The 20489-nt window shown below is 45.0% G+C and overlaps 2 protein-coding genes across 2 annotated transcripts in view; both read left to right on the top strand.

The window, feature by feature from the left end:
* The window catches only part of LOC133343412 (rab11 family-interacting protein 1-like), a 37374-nt gene extending 28048 nt beyond the window's left edge, over positions 1-9326 (top strand). The window contains 1 exon segment of the mRNA XM_061552993.1: positions 1015-9326. Coding sequence (XP_061408977.1) covers positions 1015-1242 — 228 coding nt within the window. The 3' untranslated portion in view covers positions 1243-9326.
* Positions 9327-13514: 4188 nt separating this feature from the next.
* SFXN5 (sideroflexin 5) overlaps positions 13515-20489 on the top strand; it is a 135324-nt gene continuing 128349 nt past the window's right edge. Inside the window, exons 1-2 of the mRNA XM_061552992.1 lie at positions 13515-13804; positions 18023-18091. Of these exons, the coding sequence (XP_061408976.1) occupies positions 13748-13804; positions 18023-18091 (126 nt within the window). The 5' untranslated portion in view covers positions 13515-13747. The remainder of the gene's footprint in view (positions 13805-18022; positions 18092-20489) is intronic.

The raw sequence follows: 20489 nt of genomic DNA, 5'->3' as shown, positions 1-20489 counted from the left end.
TGACGTTTGTGCGGTTTGATTCAATCTCCCGGCGCGGCAACTGAAACCAGAGACAATCCTCTTGAATCACCCCACCTCTGTCCACCCAGCAGTACGAATGGGTACGCCAGAGTTAGCTGGACTTGGCAGGTCTCTTGTGGTGGGGTAAAGTGTGGGGACACTCACCTCCTCTGGGACTGTCTAACCACTGGAAGTGTAGGTCAAAAACCATCTACTGGGGCCTCGTCCTAGTCGAGTGAAATGAGCAAGCAATTGCAGGGCTGCACCTTTACCGATGTACGGATACGTGATGCTATAAGTTTTCTTTGTTTATTTTGTGCGAGAGAGTTTCACCGGACTCTCAGTGCTCCACCGTGATGTCTGGAGAAGGACTCCAGAAGATAACAATAGGCCTTCTCACCCACACTAAGGACATACATTTTATGAGCGTTGCAAAGAGTCTTCATCGCATGGCATGTGGGAACCTCCAGCCCGCTGGCCCAAGTGCAGTTGGCACCACCTGCACGCTGGATAGCTATGCCACTGCCCCTGAGCAACGCGGCTACTTTCTCAGTCAACCTTCTGCTGAAACTCGGTCTTGCTTTGGTGACCATCCCGACACCGTGAACTGACTACACGTGAGAGAGAACCCAGATTAATCATAGAATGCTGATACCCAGATTCCAATCCAGGACCTCAGCGGTGCCACCTGTCCTAGTTCTCACAGAATCGTCCTTCTTAGACGTAGCCATCCTGGGAAATCTGTAAGTCTTCACGGAGCATGACGATTCCTGCTTTTTGTCTGTTCCGTAATACTACGGCATTCAAAACAACACATTTGCACACGACCCCATATTCTGGCATTGTGAGATATTCTTCTCCCCGTGATACGTCGCAAGATATATATATACATTTTTGCCACCACAGAGGTTGCAACCCTTAGCTCTGACCTCCCCACTCTACCCCGCCACCCCCCACAACCGAGCGTCGCCCTGAAGCGCTGCAACTCGTTGCGTCCCCCTCCCGCGCCCCCAGGACGGCGGTCCAGCGGCAAACGCCTCCTCGTCCGCGGTGCTCTCGCGCCTCTCGCACGCCGAGCTGGTGGCGCTGGTGACGCGGCAGCAGGCGGAGCTGGTGCGGCGCGACGACACCATCCGCAACCTGCACGAGTACATCGACGGGCTGCTGCTGCGCATCATGGAGGAGACGCCGCACCTGCTGCTCGTGCCATACCAGAGGGCCGCTACGCTCGGGCAGAAGTAGTGCCCTTGGCATCGCTTCATGCCCTCGGCATCACTTCGGCTCGGCCCCGTGTGCCTCTGTTGGTCGCTCGCCGATGCCGGTGGTGGGCTTGCCAGCCCGGTTAGTGGTGTGCGCGGGGCTTAATTTCAACCGAGCATGTCTGGGTCAGCGACCCAAACAATATTTGCGCTCCCGGTGCACGACATCGAGTGTACCTGTCGCTACGGCCATGGCTACTACTCGTCACGTGCAATGTTCTCCAGTCAACCGGCGAGCCGGGAAATATTTAGTGAGAAATTCGGCCCTGGGCATGCCCGGATGTACTGCATAGAAAGGCGTGATATAATATTAAATTACGATGATAATATTTATGAGGAGTCAGCCATTGGGGTGGGAGGATGGGGGCGAGGATTTAAAAAAAAACTGTCAGCTGAAAACAGCACTCCGCTATGCTCCCCTACTCGGAGCGCTGTTAGTGACATTCCCCTCAGCTGCTCGAACTCTGGACAGTTGCTGGTGAATTAACCATAAGAAGTCTATTTACAGGGAGGTAAAAAAAGTAAATGTCTGTTTGGGTTATATTAGACACAATGTGAACAAGTATAGGACGTTGATCAATTAGCTTAGCTCAGATGTGTGCGTGGGCTGAGGCTCATGATTAAGGGCTACAGTTTCTGCCATCCACACTTGCCCTGTGGTACAAGGACAGATTTCATGCGTTTACTTGTGGAGCTAAATAAGACTTCTTTGGCCATGTATTTAAACGCCCGTAATGGGAGTATTCCCTTTGCAAGGCTTTAAATCTTTTATGAATCCAACTAGTCTTTGCTATTGACCGGCAAGGCTAATTCCATTTCAGGCGGTATTATTATGGGTATGTGTTTGACACCCTCTTATCGAAAGCAGATATACATACTGCATTCTGCTAATTATAAATGTCCCAGAAAGTAAGGCGCACCTCGGTCTTGTGCCTGCTGCCAATGAAGTTAAATAAAAAAAATCAGGTCACACACATGCACACGCCTACTGGATTGCAAGACTGACCACCAACTTTAGCTGTAAAATACAGGGGAAAACAGTGCGCCTTATTATCCAGAGGATATGGTGATGGACGGATAAAGGACGATTGAGATTCTTTTAGTGAAGATGTACGTGGATGGCCTGTGTGTTTGGGCGCCACGGTGGCGAGATGTTAACTACCTCACCTGGTATACAGGAGGTTGTGGGTTCGATCCTGATCCTGACCCTGACACCTGTATATTTGGAGTTTGCATATTCTCCCCGTGGTTGCATGGATTGCTTTTCCGGGTCGTCCAGTTTTCCCTCTACGTTGAGAATCAAGACGATAAGCCATCTCGTGGAGCTATCATTTGTGGCCAAGTCGTTTCTAATATAGTTCAGTGGGCCATGCCTGGTAAAATACAAGTTTAGTTTAGTTTTACACGTGACCGCACAGCCAGAAGGTTACGTATGTGTAAGCAAAAGTGTTTAAAAACCATACTGCAAATTTTAATTGACAGTGCGTATGGGATATGTTAACCAGTGTCGAATGTGCTCTTCCAAATAAGGCACGCCGCTATGAAAACAACCCAAGCTCGTCAAACCATTTTGCGGTGGAATTGCTGCAGGGCTGCTTATTCATTGTCCCAAAGGATTGGTGCAGTTGATGATTGAAATTATTCAGAAGGTCTAGGTCCAACAATTGTACTGCATGCATGAATAAATGTTTATTAGTTATGTTCCATAGATTAATTCCCATTTTTATTGCATTACAATATTTGGTTTATCATCAGAAGTATATTATTGTAAATTTGGGTAAATACAAGTCCGTGATTATATGCCAAATCAATTCTGTATATACAGTATAGTATGTGTTTATACGATAATGTATGCCTAAATATGCTGTGGAAGAAACGACAATAATGTACATTGCAAAAATGGAAATGTCAAATTGAACTTCATAGCTGTAAGTGAAAGCACAAAGCCAATTAAGAATATAGGAAAGTAAAAATTACAATAATAGTGATTGTAAGATTGTATTGTCTATCAAACAGTGTTGAGTATATCTGGATCTGTAGGGGTTGAACGTTGCTGAATTATTGTCGGTACAAACAGGAACTTAGCTTTTTTAAGTTGTGACAAAACTGAATGTGTAATGCTCACATAAATGTGAGCTTTATTTTACGCGTGAGCATTTTGTATTATTTTACACCAGCTTTATTTTGGCTTGTTTACACTCCGCTAAATATTGTTCGCATCTGTATGTGATCTACAACTACTAACTGCCGTGCTTTCCATCGGATTCAGTGCTACATCAGTTTATCGCATCATAACATATTTAATATACCGCACACCATATTGAACGCCTGCGACCAAATCACCCGCAATGCACGCAGTGCCGTCAGATCTTGGAAGCTACGCATGGGCTGAGCACGAATAGGTGGCCACCACCACGTGCACACAGAGGGTGTCGTAGAGCAGCGACAGAAGGCATTGCAGCAACGTCCATTATTGCATTGCACTTGTGTGCTCTCAACATGCTCACCGCCTTCAACCCACCCTGACCGGCGTGGTGAAGTATGGTCAAATAACCTGTGACGGCCCGCACGGTATGCGGAGGCCCTTACCCAGCAGTGGATTGACAAAGGGCCGTACCGGTATAAGCTTGCTGCCTTACTTTGCTTCAGTATTATTTCATGATATATTAAACAAATCGCATTCAGGTAAATGTGCAACAGGAAAGTGTTATTGAGAGAAAAGTCAATATTTGCTGGCAGTAACACTGCAACGAGGATTATTGCCGAAGCCATGTTTAAAAATGACACGGCAATCTGGTGTCAATGTGCTTTGCAACGCGGCCAATTTAGGGGCGCCGTGGTGGCGAGGTGCTAACTACCTTGCTGGTGTACAGGAGGTCGATCCCAGTCCTGACGCCTGTATATTTGGAGTTTTCATGTTTTCTCCGTGGTCGCATGTTTTTTTTCTCCGGGTCCTCCGGTTTTTCCCTGCGCATGGTAAGCAATCATTTGTGGCCAGGTCGCTTCTTAAAAAGAGCTATATAGCTCAGTGGGCCTTACCTGGTAAAATTAAAATCACGTAGTTTTTTCAAACATAGGTAATTATATTGTATATATATGGCGTCCTCTGGTCTAACATCGTTTGAGACGAGGCTCAAAAGAAAGCTGTCCCTGGTGTTGACAAATCAGTCTCAAAGACAATGCATATATTACACTGGTCAACAACAACAAAAACATTTTTTTCTGGCCTGGACTTTTGCAGCTGTTCTAGACTAATTTCAGGGTGCTGATTCCAAATATATCACATCTCATTTTTATGCTATCGGCATACCCCATTTTAATTGATTTTAGCCGAAATTAACTCTTGTCACTTATGATTGCAAGTTGTTGCGAGTCAGTGACTGCTTTAGTGTTAAAATATGGTGCTATATTTTTAGGATAGTGTGTTTATAATATCATTTTATGTAGATATCCACATTTATTTAATATTTTTCTTCTGCAGTTTGTATTGAAAATGCAATATTGGATTTCTCAAAAACTTGATGTGATAGACAAAAACTGATGCCAGATTTGGAATCAGCACCCCAAAAATACCTTAAAACCGTTGGAATACCTTATGCCAGAAAAAGTGTGTTGACCAGTGTTATCATTTTGACCACAAGCATTGTGGTTAATGCAGACATGATTCCTTGTTAAAGGTTTCAGTTTGGTGTTTTAACATCTTAACACCTGTTTTGTTGCCAGAAAAAATTGTTTAGTTTTATTTGATGGACAGCTTAACTGGCTTTTGCAAGATGCTTGATCTGCATCGATTTACATTGCATGCAGCCAACCTGTAGGAGGACTGGCTTCAAATACCATATTCAGTGTTCATCGTCATATAAAATGACCCAATTAGTTGACCTGGATGCATGAATAATATTTATTTGCTAAAATATTCTGCCAGCATCTTAAAGATTTTAAATGTCTACTTTGCCTTAAGTGTTTTAACACATGTAAACATTATGTATCCTGACTGATGTATGATTTTTTTTTGTTATTGGTGCTGTACGGACTGCAATAGACTCAATCAAAAAAATGTCGCTGCCCATAAAACGAACTTGTCTATCTCTACATTTAAAGTGAAAAATCACAGTTGCTGTGCACAGGCCCAATGGCCACAAAAATGCCAAGCGGCCAGCAATAAACAGCACTATAACAGCATATAGAAATGATCAGGTTTTCCTGAAAAAAATTCCCCTCTAAGTGCTAAATTTTTTGAGAAGTGGCATGCGAAGTGTTTCTTAATTACATTTGCGGTTCCATGATGTGTGCAGCAAATTGCGTTTCAAAAAGCTATGTTTTTACAGTATTCTGTTACTGGAAACACCTTATGAAAGTATTCGCTTTCCCGTTCCGAGGTTTCATCTATTGTTGCTTGTTTATTTTCTTTGACAGTTTCTAGGAAAAATACAGGGATAAAAAAGAAATTGGACGGTCCAGACCGAATTAACCACATATTCATTACTGCTTCCTCTGTTGCTTTTGAATGATAGCATTTTAAATGTACGCCCTGTGAATCGGCTATAAGTTTTCACTTGACGTTGCAACGTGATTTGTTTTTTAAGCGCCGTTGTTGATTCCCACAAAGGAATTATTTATTCAAAGGTTAAAAAGGGACCACCATGCATTGTTTTGCTACAAAGGCTCCTTCCTTGAAGTTACAGAAATAATTACGGCAACAACAACATTATACTGTGGCTGAAAGTTGGTTGCCTCCTTTAAAATAAAGTACATATTGTTATGGAACCTCATGTTATTTCACTCTGCCAACATTTTTGTTCTATTATACATCTTCATTTTACAGTTACTTAAATGTCCCCACATAATATAGTACGTATAAGAAAAAAACACATGGAAGGTATTAACATTGTAATTTTGTTTTAGAAAACAATAAGGGAAATTATATTTGCAAAAACCAGATGGCTAAAAAAAGATTTCGACATTAAATTGGTTTTTAAAGTAATTTGAAAACAATAAAGAAACATTTTGAAATTGCAATGGCCCATATATAACAGTGTATTAATGTTATTTGATACATATTTTATTTTCATTGAAAATAATCCCATGCACGCACGTGGATTTTTTCTTTGGCATGTTTGTCCGCAACATTTACTTACATCCGCACAATTGTGAACGTGGAAATAGCGGCTGGATTTTCGTAACTAAATTGCATGGTGGTCTGCCTTTTAGTCCCATTGCCACTCCGGGGAGAGTAACTCAGTCAGCCTTGCAGATGTATAAATAGTGCATGGTCACACGTGCGTGTACGCGTACAGACCCGTGTTTTGTAGAAATGTATACGCTTGTGTGTGTTTGCGCGTGGGGTGAGGTGGTATTGCAGTTCGCGCACTGCGCTACGAACCCTGCTACCCGATGTCGATTCCTGTTCACGGCCAACAGTTGACCCGTCCTGGGCCTCCCCTTGGTCGACTCAGCCTCAGATGAGTACCTGGTGCAGTGTGTAAATATCCTAGATTTGAAGCTTTCGTAAACTGCAAGGATTCATATTCTTAGGTTTTTTTCGGTAAAGTCACGTAGGTAAAAAAAAAATTAAAATTAATTTTAATTTTTTTACCTACGTGACTTTACAGAAAAAAACCTAAGAATGTGTAAACATCGTTGTTCGAGAGACAAAGTTGGCCAGACGTGGTGCAGGCCATCCAACGCCCTCGTGTGCCGTGCTCGCTAACAGCGCTTGCCCTAAAAGTTTAAGGCTACATTGTGTGTGGGGGGGGGGGGAACAGCGACATAGTGGTTGGTGAAAATCAGTACACGGTCAGGTCCTGGACAGACACAACACTGTACGCAGTCTCGGGAGTGGCACACTAGGACACCTTTATAACCATACTCTTTATTTTTTTCGGTAAAAGTCACTTAGGCTGCATGACTTTACCCGCTTTTATTTTTCTTCAAATTGCCAACATTTTTTCCATTGAACTTGTGATAGTTTTCATTCTATCATCTCTAAATGGCAGAGCCACATCGTTGTTAGCTTTAATAATTCACATTTTCCATGCACTAAATCCACCTGCTTTCTGGACAGTGGGATACTGTGGCTTATTGTGTTTTTTTTTCCACCAGGGCATCGCTGAGTTTTTCAGTCAATCTGACCATGGTCAAAATGACCCAGAATTGTGACAATTAATTGAATATGGGAAGCGAGGAGTTACGAATAATTACATCCCTTTTATGAACAGAATACGAGGCTGCGCTTTCATTGACAATGCTATTTTTGTCGCTATGGTAACGTGGATTGTTTTGTTGGTATAGCAATGTTCATGCATTCGTGATGGATTAGACTCATACGATTGCGCGATAACCAATGGTCAGACTTACGTTTCTGATCCATGCCGTTGCAAGTAATGTACACTGGTGACAAAACCTTGTTCTTTGGGCGCAATTCATTATTAAGTTCCGCTTTGCCAAATGTAGAAGCGCTTGCTAGGCATCTCACTGAGGAAGAGGAACACGTGGATTGGAGAACATACGCACGTTTGAGACATTTTGGAAAGGACACGTCCGTTCGACCGAATGAAGGCCACAGTGGTCCAGACTAATGCCAAGAGTGGCACACCCTCCCCGAGAGGGCCTCCCCTGTGGAGATGGAGCAATGGGATCGGCTCACGTGCAGTGGCTCGATGGGATTTCCGCTTTGCAAGATTGAGAGAAAGCGATGGTTTGGAGAGAATGTTTGAATGTTTGTTGTATGCTGAACTTCTTTTCGCATCGTACGTAGCCAACCGTGCTAATCAGAGGTGCGGGTTAGCGGATCGGAGAGCCATTCATCCCATTGTGGGTAGATTCCCGGCTGCTCTGGTACTGGTGATTGATAATTGTTCGTGCAGAACATCACCTTATTCAAGTAGGAAGCAACTCGTAAAAGCAACATCGATGTCTTTTACCTGCCCTGTGGTGTGGATACATTCGGGGGAGCGGTACTCAAATGCATCATAATTCTGCATTCTTGGAACACGTGCATCGTCGGCTGTTTATGTTCTGGCTGCAACAGCACAATGACTTGGCAACTCGTGCAACCCAAAACAGACTTCACAAGGCAAATCATATCCAGGACCCAGGACTCTAACAGCACCAATTAGCCAATTCGCGTCCAGTTGCTGGAAAAGGTTTAACGGAAATAATTTCCATCTTTATTTATTTCAGTGTGTTGCTCATGTGGTGGATGCAGTTGCGGTGGGGGGGGGGCGTGAACATACTTCACCATACTCATCCGTCTGCATCCAGGAATGGCATGATCATGGCTAATGATGATAATGGCGAATTTGCAATTTATTTTTACGTTGACGTCTACAGTAAACAATTGTGATCGGAGAGTTCAGTCTCAAATGTATATATATATATAAACTATATACACAGCTTGTTTGTTCATTGTAAACGAGTGCCTGCTCAGTCGCTTGTGGTTAGTTGCTCATTCCCGGCAGCGTGTGACGAGTGGATCATAAAACCCGTGCTATGTGGAAGTTGACCTTGCAGTGCGTGTGACCTTTTGTTACGCAATCGATAATGTTCAGTTCATGTTACTTGCGAGCTTGCGTCTGAACGCGTGTTCTGCTGTTGTCCTCCGGTCACCGGTTTTACTTTCGTTTGCCTTAAATTGCTGCAGTACCGGAGACCCGTCGCGATTATGCAGAGGTATCCGACAACAGTGTATCGGCAATTGTTGCGCACAGTGTACACGTCTCGCTTCAAGTTTGCGGGCGGAATGCCAAACAAACGTTGTCTTTTGGACGTCGTCTCGAGTAAGTTACAAGGCACGGCTAATAGTTGGATGGGTTATGCCATGCTGTTGTGAAGAGTGGCAACACTCCAACCAACCTACCAAAGAATGTTGCTGCGGCGTGTACGGCATGGCAGTGTTGTGTGTTGCGAATAAACTAATAAAGGGAATCAAGGAAGAATCTGCCCCATCCATTTTGCCCTCTTAAGTGGCATTTGTCATCTGCGTGTGCGGAGGATGTTTGTGTCATTGGTGGCCGCGCATTTCTCGAACAGCATGGCCGTGCGCGCGTGTGTTTGTGCCTATTTTTTTTTCATTGGTGCTCGTTAACAGCACCTGACCCAACAGCATGTTAAGGCTATACGGGGGATCTTTGTCTTTGTGATTTTTATGGAGCGGTAGTGTAGCAGTTAGGGCGATGCGCTACGAGCCCGGCGACCTGAGTTCGATTCCCGCAAACGGCCAACACCAGTGACGATAATCAGAACTGATCCGGAGCCTCCCTAAGGTCGACTCAGCCACAAATGAGTCCCTGGTGTGGTGTGTAAACATCGTCACTAGGGAGACGACGGTGGCCACCCACCCCCTCGTGAGCTGTGACGGCCTTCAAAGCTGCTCGCGAACAGCACTTGCCCAAACAGTCTGTCAAGGCTATTCGGGGGACCTTTGTATTTGTGATTTTGGCCACCCTTTGTGGGAGTGCCCGAAAAGGCCTTGCGGTCTGTTTCCTGGTGCCCTCTTGTGGAAGCGACACGCATCACTTCCCCTCGTCTAATGCGATGTGAAGTGAGGATCCAAGCAGGAATGTTGCATTTCCATGCCAAGGAATGCCAAAGAGTGTCGTGTGGGAGGCCATGAACCCGAACCGCCGTTATTAGATGCTGTTCATGAGGGGTGGAGAGCACAGTCCACTTTTCCCCAACTTTTCGACAATTGCACGAACCGTAGCTATTTCAAATTCGCGATTCTACTTAATAATTATGTTTTACAGAAGCTGAAGGGCTCATGCGAACCCACTGCATACAACGTATCATCATCATGATCAACCATGGTCATTTGACTGCTGTATGAAGACCTACTTAAGCCTCCCGCCATCTCGCCATCATGCAATACAATAATCCACCTCTAGCACCTGCACATGATCTGGTTTAATCGCTAATACTCGGTCCCCTTGGACACGTTCCATGCCTTGGCTGCCACTGTGATTTGTCTTAAGCATGGCCATCATCCCTTCCAGCGGACGTGATCTGGCCACGCCTAATTATCAATGTATATGACATTGAAACATGTCTTATTTTTAAACGTGATCCCATGAACATGTCGTGAGCTTTAAGAATCCATATTAATAGATGCACCGCCACATGCCTGTCTATTCACTGTTGGTACAGAAAATACTAATGATATAGACTCTACCCCCCTGCCCCACCACTTACGTTTATGCCTCTTCCCGTGTCTTCTCTTCTCCATATTAAAAAAAACTACGTTTCCGCTCGCAGTCCCTGTGTGAGTGGGGACAGTGAGCCCAATTGTGTCCCATTCTCTAAACCCAGGAGCACTGAGTTTGTGTTTCGGTCCACGGGATTTATTTGCCCTCTTTCGTGCTTTGTACCGGGCTCTTATAAAAAAAAACTCTTAAGAATTTATAGACTCTACATTTCTCAATGCAGTGAGATAACAAATCATGTGCGTGGTTATGAAACGCGATGTGCACAATTTGTTTTAATCTGCATGATGCAGTCTGAATTCCCAAAGCGCGTTTGATGTGGTCGGGTGCATGGCCAGATGTGCGCTGCGTTAATTAAATCACAATCATGAAAGTGGTCCGCTGTAGTGGCAATGGGGTTGTTGGAGTAAGAATGGCGTGGCCCACGTTAATGAGCCGTTTGAGATGAGGATGAATGGAAGCTTAAGTGGAAGGCTGTGGTGTTTGTGAGCAGGTGAGAGGCTATTGAGATAATGATGCAATTGCTCTTTGCTGTTGCTGTTAAGACTGATCGAGGGAAACGGTGACATCGCATGCCTTCGTCCACGATGATGATGAAGATGATGTGGCGAATACATGGCACAACATGAACAAATCATGTACGTGATAATTACCGCACTAATCATACCAGGGATACAATTGTTGTTAAATACGAGCGATGTACACACACTTAGAAATATTTTCTAAACTAGGACAGCGCATACTGTGAAATGAACTCATTAGAATTGATCAGAGCAATGTTATTCAAGAGTTACACAAATTATTGAACGATGCATGTTTCTTCTACATTCGAATGTCTTCGATTCATGAGTGCCTTCTTATGGACAAATGCCCAAAAAACGAACAGAAAATCAAGCATTCATGAAGGGGGGAGGGGTAACGCCCAGCACTGACATTTCCTGGCCACCTCGCAGCCTATAACACCTGGCAAGACCTGTCGGTGGTCACGCAACCAAGTACAGGCGAGAAAGTAATTGGCTAAACATGTCAGACTCGGCAAAGTTTAACTTGGAAACAAATAATTAACATCGTCCACTTTTTTGTTCATTCTACAACACGTCGATTCATTAACGCGGGCAATACACCGTGGGAGTTGCAATGACCATTGTACCCACACCAGTTCTCGAGAATACTAAATAGCGACCGAGTACTGTTTCAATAATCTCACGTCGGAGTGTGTTGGTTCAAGGCTGGCTGGGCGATTGCAGCCACGCCTCTCACGCCTTTAACACGAAAACTACGGTTTAAGGCTCAATGCAGTCATAGCTTTGTTCATCTGTCAATAACTGTCGGAAAGATGATCCAATATGAACAAAACTTTAATGTAAAGTTGCGTTGGTGTTAGGGAATTCCGCGACAGGGGTTGCCCAAAACGTGGAGATAAAAAACAGCGCTATAAGGACCTGCCTTGATGTTTTATCGAGGTCTAATGACGTATTTTTTTAACCAATTATTAACAAGTAAGGCCCACTGAGCTATAGAGCTATTTTTCAGAAGCGACCTGGCCAATCATCGCTCAACAAAGTGGTTTATCATGTGAAAATATATATCAGCCAAATCCTCTTAACGTATTGCTTTGCCTGTGCGCCTGTCATGCGCGCTATCGTTATTACCGCTAATTAAATGCTTCCAAGGACAAACGCTTGTTATAAAATCCACCATGCTTATGAGGTGGGAACACTCAGCACTGAATTATTAAGTACCGTACTTAATGATTGCTTCATCCAGCAGTGGAGAAATCGTGATTGATGATGAATACATAGTAGCAGCAGGGGGCATTTCCAATTCCCCAGTGTGCTTTGAAACAACTCATGGCCACTAATAGCTCGGCAAAATATATTTAAGTGTTATGACGTCTATAGTACATTTCGATTTAAAGCTTTCGTGACTGCAGAGATTCATCTACTTGGTTTTTTCGGTAAAGTCACGTAGAAGGAAAATAATAAAATAATAAAAATAAAACATAATAAAATAATTCTCACGACGTTTCGGCCACAACGCAAGCAGTCGTCTTCAGGTGGAGAACAGGTCTGTCGAGAAGGCAGAGTCTTCTCGACAGACCTGTTCAGACCTGTTCTCCACCTGAAGACGGCTGCTTGCGTTGTGGCCGAAACGTCGTGAGAATTATTTTATTATATTTTATTTTTATTATTTTACTATTTTCCTTCTACGTGACTTTACCGAAGGAACCAAGAAGGTCTATAGTACAGTTATTAATTTTTTTATTCCCTGCAAAACATCTTTGAGTCCAAAGACTGAATATTCAAGAGGGTCCTGATTGTCAATGTTTAGCCTCTTCATTTGTTTATGCTTACACTGTAGCTGAATGCATACATAATACAGTCATATCCCCATCTCTTCGTGGTCCTCTAACCCAACATCTGGCCGGGTGGTAGAGAAGGGTGTAGAGGTAGCTATGTTGGTGTGCACGGAAAATTAACAGCCCTTTGTCAATCCACTGCTGGCTGAAGGGAGTCACCGTCACCTTGTCCACGTCATTGGGGTTATTGACCGTACTTCACCACGCTGGTCAGTGCTGGTTGGTAAAGAAGGGGTGCATCCAGGAATGGTTCAGATAATCACTCCCCACTGATGTCAGCCGTGACCGGGATTCAAACTGATGAGTTCACCTGCCAAGTACATATTTCATGTCCATTGCTCCTCCCAAAAAGCTTTTGTCAATGACACGAATTTAAAATAATTTCGTAAAAAAACACTGGCCTTAAAATTTAAATTAAATAATAGACGACGTCATCATAGCACATAAACTGATCATCGGTTTTTGGCTTTAAAAAATGTTTATTAAATGCAAACTCGATTAAATGATTATGTCAGCTTCAATAATTATGCGACGAGGCGAGAAGCCTCACCCATTCATTGGGGCATTCTCGAAGCCAGCAGTGCACCACCCTGCGGTGGGACCACGTCCAACTTACACAGTACACACCTTGCTGCAAGTGCCTTCCGTTTGTGACACGTGGTTACCGCACGCCGTGGTTGGTATCCGTAGAATCCGAGGGAGGCGGAACTGATGCGTGCAACGTTGGCGCAGCCTGTGTCCCTTGATCCGGCAACGCAATCTGCTTCACAAACAATTAGCGCACACTTTTTAGCTAACTAGAGCGTAAACTTACGCACGCGCACAGACACACACACACACACGCGCGCCCACTCTCACTATCTCACTCGAATAGAGTCGACGGCACAACCTTTGCTACGCGACGCACGCTGCAAGTTCTTAAAGCGGCGATGGAGGAGCGTCGTGAATGCCCGCCATTCAAGCTTGGAAAGTCCATGTTTGACCAGGTAACACAAAAAAAGAACAACGTTTAAGAAAATAAAATAGATATACTGTACAGTATTTTAAAATATCCTCTACCATACTGTTGTTTCCAGTCCTGTTGAAGGAACTAAGTCTGTTAAAAGCCAAGTTGCGTAGTTTAGTGGGCGCGCGCGCGTGTGTGTGTGTGTGCTGTGTCATTGCGTAACGTGAGAGATAACGTGGTATATGTGTTACAGCCACGTGGTGGTGGTGGGGGGGGGGTGTTTTAGTGTTGAAACATGCGCCCAGATGGTCAGCCGATGGAACGTTTCCGAGAGAGCAAAAGAGTGGCTGTCCACCACGTTCTTCCGCGGGAGACGGAGCGACGGCACCGCCGTAGCTTGGCGCGGGGGTAGGGGGGGGGGGAAGCGACTTCTCATCCATCCAGCAGTGGATTGCTCGTGGCTCATCGGACGCGATATTCGGGGAGTCGGTCCAGCTTTAGCACGGGCGCTTCAAATCCGCCGCTTTCGACGCTTGATCCCGCGCGCTGCAGGATGTTCGGCTCCCTTCGCATCGACTGCAGCGGCGACAGTACACAACAGACTGCATCCGCTATTGATCGCCTCGGCATGGACTCGTGGGGCCGGGAGAGGGAGGGAGGGAGGAAGGAGGAAGCTTTCCGTCGTGATGTGCGGGTTGTTTTTGCTCTTGTCGAAAAGAGGCCGCGTCTACTTTGCGTTCTTCACACGCTGCCCACTGCCCCCCACCGCCCCCCACCACCGCCAGCCCACACCCCACCCTGACCCCCACTCGCTGCATCCGACTATAAAAGAGTTGGATGTTACGTGGCACGGGTTCATGGCTCGCGACACATCCCTGTCTCGATGTTTTGGCGAGGCCGGTTAATCGGCGGTGCCTCCTCCTCCAGGGTGTCCTCGCTCTCAGTCAAAGGGTCCTGTTGCATTTGGGGCGATTGCTTCTCGGCCGTGAATGCCATCAGAGGTCCACGGATGTTTTGCTCTGTGTTGGAGTAAACTTGGAGCGAAGCCATCACGCAATCCGAAGTGGTGGTGGTGGTGGGGTGGTTACATTTCGGCACTGCCATCAGCTGGTCACACCTGGCAGCTGCGTGACTACAACTCCTGGCAAGCCTTTGGGGTGATGATCACCCACCAGATTGCCTCGCTTAGAGACCTCAACTGCTTAGCTTTTTGAGATTGCCGGGGAGCGGTGGGAGGGCGAACGCAACGTGATTTGGTCATAGGCGGATATTTACGTGGCGTTTTGGCTTCGTACGATATGCTTCGTCGACTTTACGCACCTCGAATCCACCGCGTTGGCGAATTCACGTGGGGACGATGCCGAAAGGAGCGTGCGCAGATGACGACGCAGCGTTAAAGTGCCGCACGGCGGGACTCGCGTCCGTGAAGTTTAGACACGCGCACTTGCACTCACAAGCACGCCTTTGTCCAACACAGCATTTGTACCAGTTGCACGCGCCGTTGCTAAGTACATTTTTTTGTTGTTGCTGTTGCGTTGACACTCTCCACGGCAGTGGCGAGCTCACGACAGTGTGAATTTCATTTGCTCGGAGGAAACAAAATCACTGTTACAGTCATCGTCGGCGTCAACCGTGATCTGTCCACTGCTGGATGGAGGCATGGTCCTGCGAAGCGCCTGCACAAGGAGCCGATTCGATCGCTCCATCTCCACCGTGGGCGTTCCCTCCTTGGGCTGCCACTCTGTCACTAGTCTCGACGACGAGCGGTCATCCTGCCTAGGCCTCACCCGTGCTCATTACTCCATACCTGTCAAGCCCTTATCAGTGCCCTACCTTATTACAGACTAATTCAGACCTTATTGTGCCCTTATAAATATCAACGTTCATCCTACAAAGTCCCATCACAAGGGAGAAACACAAGCAAATAGACAATCACCACGAGTACACTCACCACTACACTCACCACTACACTCACCACTACACTCACCACTACACTCACCACTACACTCACCACTACACTCACCAAGACACTCACCACGACACTCACCTTATCAGTGCCTACCTTATGATAGACCACTTAAGACCTTAATGGTCACTCCGTGCCCTTATAAATATCAACGTCCATCTTGCAAAGTCCACATTGAAACGGCTGCATGCCGTATGGACCTGAAAACTAAATTTCCCTGTACAACAATACGGGGTAAGCTGTATGGGTTGACAGGTATGCGTCACTCACAGAGTCCGTATGATGTACAGTATCTTGTTCCGTATGGCGTTTGAAAAAGGCAACAGACTGACATTTTTACGTGTACGTTGCGAGCCATTCCACATCATACGGGGTAGCTGAGTGGAGTTGGCGAGTTCCACCAGAATACGCGTGTTGTCTTGGCCAGTGATCAGTGATATGCCCGATGGTGAGCGCCTCACCACATTGTAAGTTTGGAGTATGATGTATATAACTTGTGCACGTTCTCTGGTCCATGTGATCCCTCTGTCTCTCTGTGAGGGACCACAAGCGTGCGCCATAGCTCTCCTTTGTCCACTTGTCAACCTTTGTTCCACTTTCTTTGTCGGTGACCATATCTCGTTGATCCATATGTCATAGCAGGAAGTTTGCACTGTTCATAATAAAGGTTTTTGGGTTAGATTGCCTAATTACAAATGTGTCGATAACCCACTACCACCCGACATGGCCAATTAGTAAGGTTTGTCAAGTGAACAAAACATGAACATTTGTTGCTGATTACAACCAGCTTCATCAGGCGATTTGTCAGAATTGTGAAGTCTTCCTGTTTGCGGTCTTCAATAGAGTAAGTTTGCACTGATTGAAAACGTTTTTTTCTAAGGCGTAATTATTTGCTCAGCTAAGCCTTACTGTTGAGTTTAAAGACGTGTTTTTCAGGAGGACACTGTCAGGATTGTTTGGTCATTTTGTTTCGGACATGTTTGTGCGTAGAATTACATTGGAGTGCCTGGAGAAAACACACGCATTCCAATAGGAATAACTGAAATTCCACACAGGCCACAAACATACTTGCTGTACTGCCTTCTGGCACCTTGTAGCCGCTGCAACGGGTAGTCACACGCGCGCCACACACTCGGATCTCTGGATGATTTACCAACGCCCACCTACAAATCTTAGGCTGTCAGGTGCGTACCACCGCAACACACACATGGTAGAGGCATCGTATTGAATTGACTATTACAAAAAACACTTGGCCGATGGTCCAGAATAATAATAACAACGCAGTGGCAGCCAAGGAACGTGATGTGTCTGAGAAGATGTCCACCGAGGAGATGCAGTAAAGTGCAAGTGCTTGGTGGATTAATTATAATAATAATTCCATTTATAGAGTGGCTTTTCATCAAGGGTTTCAAAGTGCTGTACAGGACACAGCAGCAGCAGACACTCGGCATTAAAAATAAATATAACCCGTAAAAACAAAGTTTTTCACTATAAATCCTTTATATGCGTGGCGGCTAGAGTCCTCTCGTCCTCTGGCTTGAGATGGCTGCCACCTATGGGTCAGATCATTGTCTGCCAGTATTAAGCAATTGGTAATGAAATATTTAATTTGTTTTCCCTAAACAGTGTAAAATTTTGTAACAAAAAATTTCACGAACATTAATTGTATCGCACAACGAGTCTGTGTGCAAAATGTCAGCTCGATTGGATCACGGGAAGTGGGTAAAAAAACGACCGAAAGATTTGCACGGTCGTAAGCAAGCAAGCAAGCACGCAAGCAAGCAAGCAAGCGAACTTAATATAAAGGATTTAAAAAGAAATATAATCCATTTACTAAATTAACTAAAAGCTTCATAAGCAGAAGCGTATAAATAGGTTTTAAGACGCGTTTTAAAAATGTCCACACATCCTGATATCTCATGAAACAGCGTTCCATAGTCTGGGGGCTACACGGGGAAAAATCTCGGTCACCCATAGACCGAAACCTCGACCTGGTAATGCAGAGAAGATCTGCATCACGCCCAGATCTTAGGGACCTTGAGGGGACATGGGTGCAGCACGTAAATGATGTAGGCTGGGGCACGATGGTTCACTGCTTCGTAAGTTCACAATAGGATTATGACATCACGTGATGATGAGAGATGGTGACGGTTTGGCGAGGACTTTATCCAGCAGTGGATTGATGATGACTGATGATGGTCATTCAGCGCTGCTCTGTCTCAGTCAGTGGTTTTGAATATCACCGTAATATGTTTTGTTATATTATTAATGTTACCGTGTTATTATTTTCAGACCACATTCTACGGACGCCTTCGGCACTTCCTCGACATCATCGATCCAAGAACTCTGCTCGTGAGCGAGGTGAGCACGGGAAACGGCTGCTCTGGCATCTGGAATGCCTTACTGGGAGTCTTGATACCTGAACCTCTGAGAGAATGGAGCTGTGCTTTCCATGGCCATTAATAACCTGTGCGCGTTGTGGATCATTACTTTTACTGTCCATATAGGACATATATACACGATACCTGGCAGAGCCAAATAATGAATTTAGTACTCTATATATTTTTTTTATTTCCGCCAGCCAATCTGGATTATTGCTGAGTGTGCTTTTTATGGGGAAAAAAATTATGACAATTCTAAAATTATACTTCATATATTTAGCAAGGAGTATCTGACAGGTATTGCAGTGATGAATACATCGTATGTTTGAAAATTTAATTGTAAAAGGCATTTTCACTGAAGTGCAGTTGCGAGTAACAATTCACTGTGTCAGTCCACTGCTGGATTAATGCCTCCGCATGCCACGTTGGTCATGTGGATTCTTTCACCATATTTGACCATTTTGGCCAATGCTTGTTGTTGAACTTGGGGTTGGGGTGTAGGATTGTTTCACATATCGCGAACCACCGATGTTTTTCCTTGGCCTGGTCTCGAACTAATTTCACCAACTTCACAGCGCAGTGTGCCTACCACCTTGACCCCCCCCCCCCCCGCCCGCATCCCTTGCATGAAACAATACTCTTAATGTGCTATTTTTCCAGTGTGAATATGAATGTATTCCTATACCTACATAAAGTAAACCATGTGGTAACCTTAAACAAAACATCTGAAGCTCACGTTTGCCGAACACACAAGTAATATTTCATATCTTTGATTTCTCTCCATAGGCCGATACATAATACTAGTGTGGCTGGAAGTCTATCCTTAACGGTTATAGTGTCTGACTTGTATAATTTGGCATTGTAGTGCATATAAAAACTGCTGGCGTGCATGATGTGCAGAGGGTTTTGGTCTGAAGGACACACAGAGCATGTGGTGTACTCACTTTGGTTATTTAAAAAAATGAAAACACAGCGCACCTTTGTTAAAGATCCGTTCTCTCTGCCGTGTTTTCTAAACGCTTGTAAAACTCAAGTGTCCGGTAGACCAGTGTTTTCCTTGTCCCCTGGTTTGTTTTAAGCCCTGTTTTTTTTTATCAGAGTTAAAAGCAAAAACATATATTTCAGGTCCAGACTGTTGGTGTAAGACATGAATGGACGTGTATAATTTAGTGCCCTCTGATTCTCTCTCTGTCATCCGGAGAATTTGCCAATTTTGCATAGTCTGAGGGATTAATGCTGAACCTTAAGAATTAAGCTCGTGCCTTGGTCTTGTTCTCTAAAGCTTGGGCAATGACTATTAGCCTTAATAAAAAGGTACCTTAGGCTGGTTATATGAGCATCAGGCATTATTGATCAACAAGAAGCCAGTAGGTTGCTTTGTGTAACTCTGAGCTTGAGATAATAATGTTGAACCCTGATCATTCTTAACGTGCCTTATTCTGCTTCTATGAACCTTGGTCATCAATTGTCAGCTGCAGTAGCTCCAAAGGTGCCTTAGTCTGGCACTCTGTGTATAACTGCGTGCATCGCTGTGCGTGCGCACATGTACTGTGTGTGCAGACGTTGTGATGTCGCGAAGTCCAGCATGCCCGTTGATGTTCTTGGTGACGGACACAAATGATTAATATTTGCGCCAGTCCATCGACAGAAAAGGGCGTGGTAGATGTGGCGCAGTGCCACGTGCACAGTGCTGTATACCCTTCGAACTAAGTTTGAATTCTGGCACAGCTGACATTAGTTGGCGAGTGTTATCTGCACTGGCTTGTAGGCCACCCTCACCTTCACTAACCTGTACTGAGTAGCATCGTGAAGCATGGTCAACCTCCAAACCAACACGGCGTGGCGAGTCCTTCATCCAGCAGTGGATTGACAAAGGGTTGTACGTTACATTATCGGTGGAAGATATCCTCCAGATGTGAAGCATGTCAATTAATATTTCTGCAATCGGCAGTCACCAATCGGATACAATTCTACACGCATGATGTTTAGCATTTGCATTGCAATCTATTTTGCATGTACAGGAGGCTTTGTTATTTTGCAAAAGCTCTCCCCTTTGGTCTTTAAGCACGAGTATTTAAATGGTATTGCGTTCGAGGCTTCGCCTTGAACGTTATCTCCATAAGCCACCCGGCCATCTCATTTGGGGTGAGTGTTTTAATTTGAGAGAAAAAAAAATCGGGATCCAAATGAACATTCCCATGCCTGCAGGTCAACATGTGCCGCAAATGATTTTCTCAAGGCGTTACGTAACGATTGTTTAAACCTGAACCATTAACATTTCTTGTTAAAATGTTCAATTTGCACTCGTGTCGCTTAGCTTGCGCGTATGCATATTTCGAACCGGTTCCTCTGTTTTCCACCGGCACGCACGCACGCAC

This window comes from Lethenteron reissneri, chromosome 17 (genome assembly GCF_015708825.2).
Source record: "Lethenteron reissneri isolate LAM-NWPU_2019-01 chromosome 17, ASM1570882v1, whole genome shotgun sequence".
Taxonomy (NCBI): Eukaryota; Metazoa; Chordata; class Hyperoartia; order Petromyzontiformes; family Petromyzontidae; genus Lethenteron; species Lethenteron reissneri.
The sequence above is the reverse complement of the archived record's forward strand: the minus strand, read 5'-3'. Positions and strand labels throughout refer to the sequence as shown.